Here is a 1,077-nt window from a genome sequence, read left to right as displayed (position 1 = left end):
CAAATATCTACCCACAATTTTAATTATAAATATCTTTAATTTATGGAGAAATATTCAGTTAATTCTAATATTTTTTATATTAGAAAGAATCTAATTACAAAGTTAAAAATAATATAAGGACTCAATTGAAAAGAAAAAAATATAAAGACTTAATTAAAAATTTCGTAAAATTATAAAGACCAACAGAGTAATTAAACCTAAATTAAACGACATTTATTTGAACAAAGTAACAATTTATTATATTACCTGTTTGATATCTAGCTCTAACTTGTTTGAGAAAACTTTGATAATTTCCAATCTCCTTGGTGATGCCTCATCGTAAGAGCAATTCTGGAAATACTTGTTGTAATTGCTTACGATGCTACCATTCAATTTACTATTATTAGCATAGGACAAATCTTGAAGATAGAAAATGGTAGGCCTCTTACACGGATGAGGGTGAAATCCTCTAGTGTTGAAAGTGTAGAGTGGTGAGAGAACATCTCCACCTGACCAATGTTTGAATGTTCCTTGAACTCTAAGAACATCTGTTAGTAACATAGGATGCTGGTATACCTGAACAGCATAGCCCCATGAGACAGAAATTGTCCATGAAAAGCGCTTGTGATAGCACACAGTTTGTTGTAGGATCCTCTGGGAATCAAAATTGACAGCTTGGAATAAATGCTCAAGAGATTTTGCACGCGTGGTGTTGATGTTGGGAAAGATTGGATCAATGTAATCAGGATGGTGGAGAGACACCAAGGGAGTTAAGGGGTGTGAAGCCAATAGCCCAAATGCATTTCTTCGCAAATCAACCTGAACATGATTAAGGAAAAATTACTGCCACCCAAAAATAATAACCCAAATAAAATTCAAATTCTTCAATCTAGAGAAATAACATAAACGTATTTTAGTTTTTGAAATGTTACACTAAATTATATTTATACTCGTGCAATGAGGGAAAATTTTCTACTATAAATATTTTTACATAATTTTTTAGATAATTAAAATTATAATAAAAGAGGTTTTGGTTTTATAATTAATTCAAAAATAGTTTATATAATTATTAAAACAAAAAAGTATATCATAAACAAT

The 1,077-nt window shown here is 29.8% G+C and overlaps 1 protein-coding gene across 1 annotated transcript in view; it reads right to left on the bottom strand.

Moving 5' to 3' along the window:
• LOC107614557 overlaps nt 1-1,077 on the bottom strand; it is a 3,700-nt gene that overhangs the window by 586 nt on the left and 2,037 nt on the right. Inside the window, exon 2 of the mRNA XM_016316747.2 lies at nt 247-798. Coding sequence (XP_016172233.1) covers nt 247-798 — 552 coding nt within the window. The remainder of the gene's footprint in view (nt 1-246; nt 799-1,077) is intronic.

This window comes from Arachis ipaensis, chromosome B08, assembly GCF_000816755.2.
Source record: "Arachis ipaensis cultivar K30076 chromosome B08, Araip1.1, whole genome shotgun sequence".
Lineage (NCBI taxonomy): Eukaryota > Viridiplantae > Streptophyta > Magnoliopsida > Fabales > Fabaceae > Arachis > Arachis ipaensis.
This window is presented reverse-complemented; position numbering and strand designations above follow the sequence as displayed.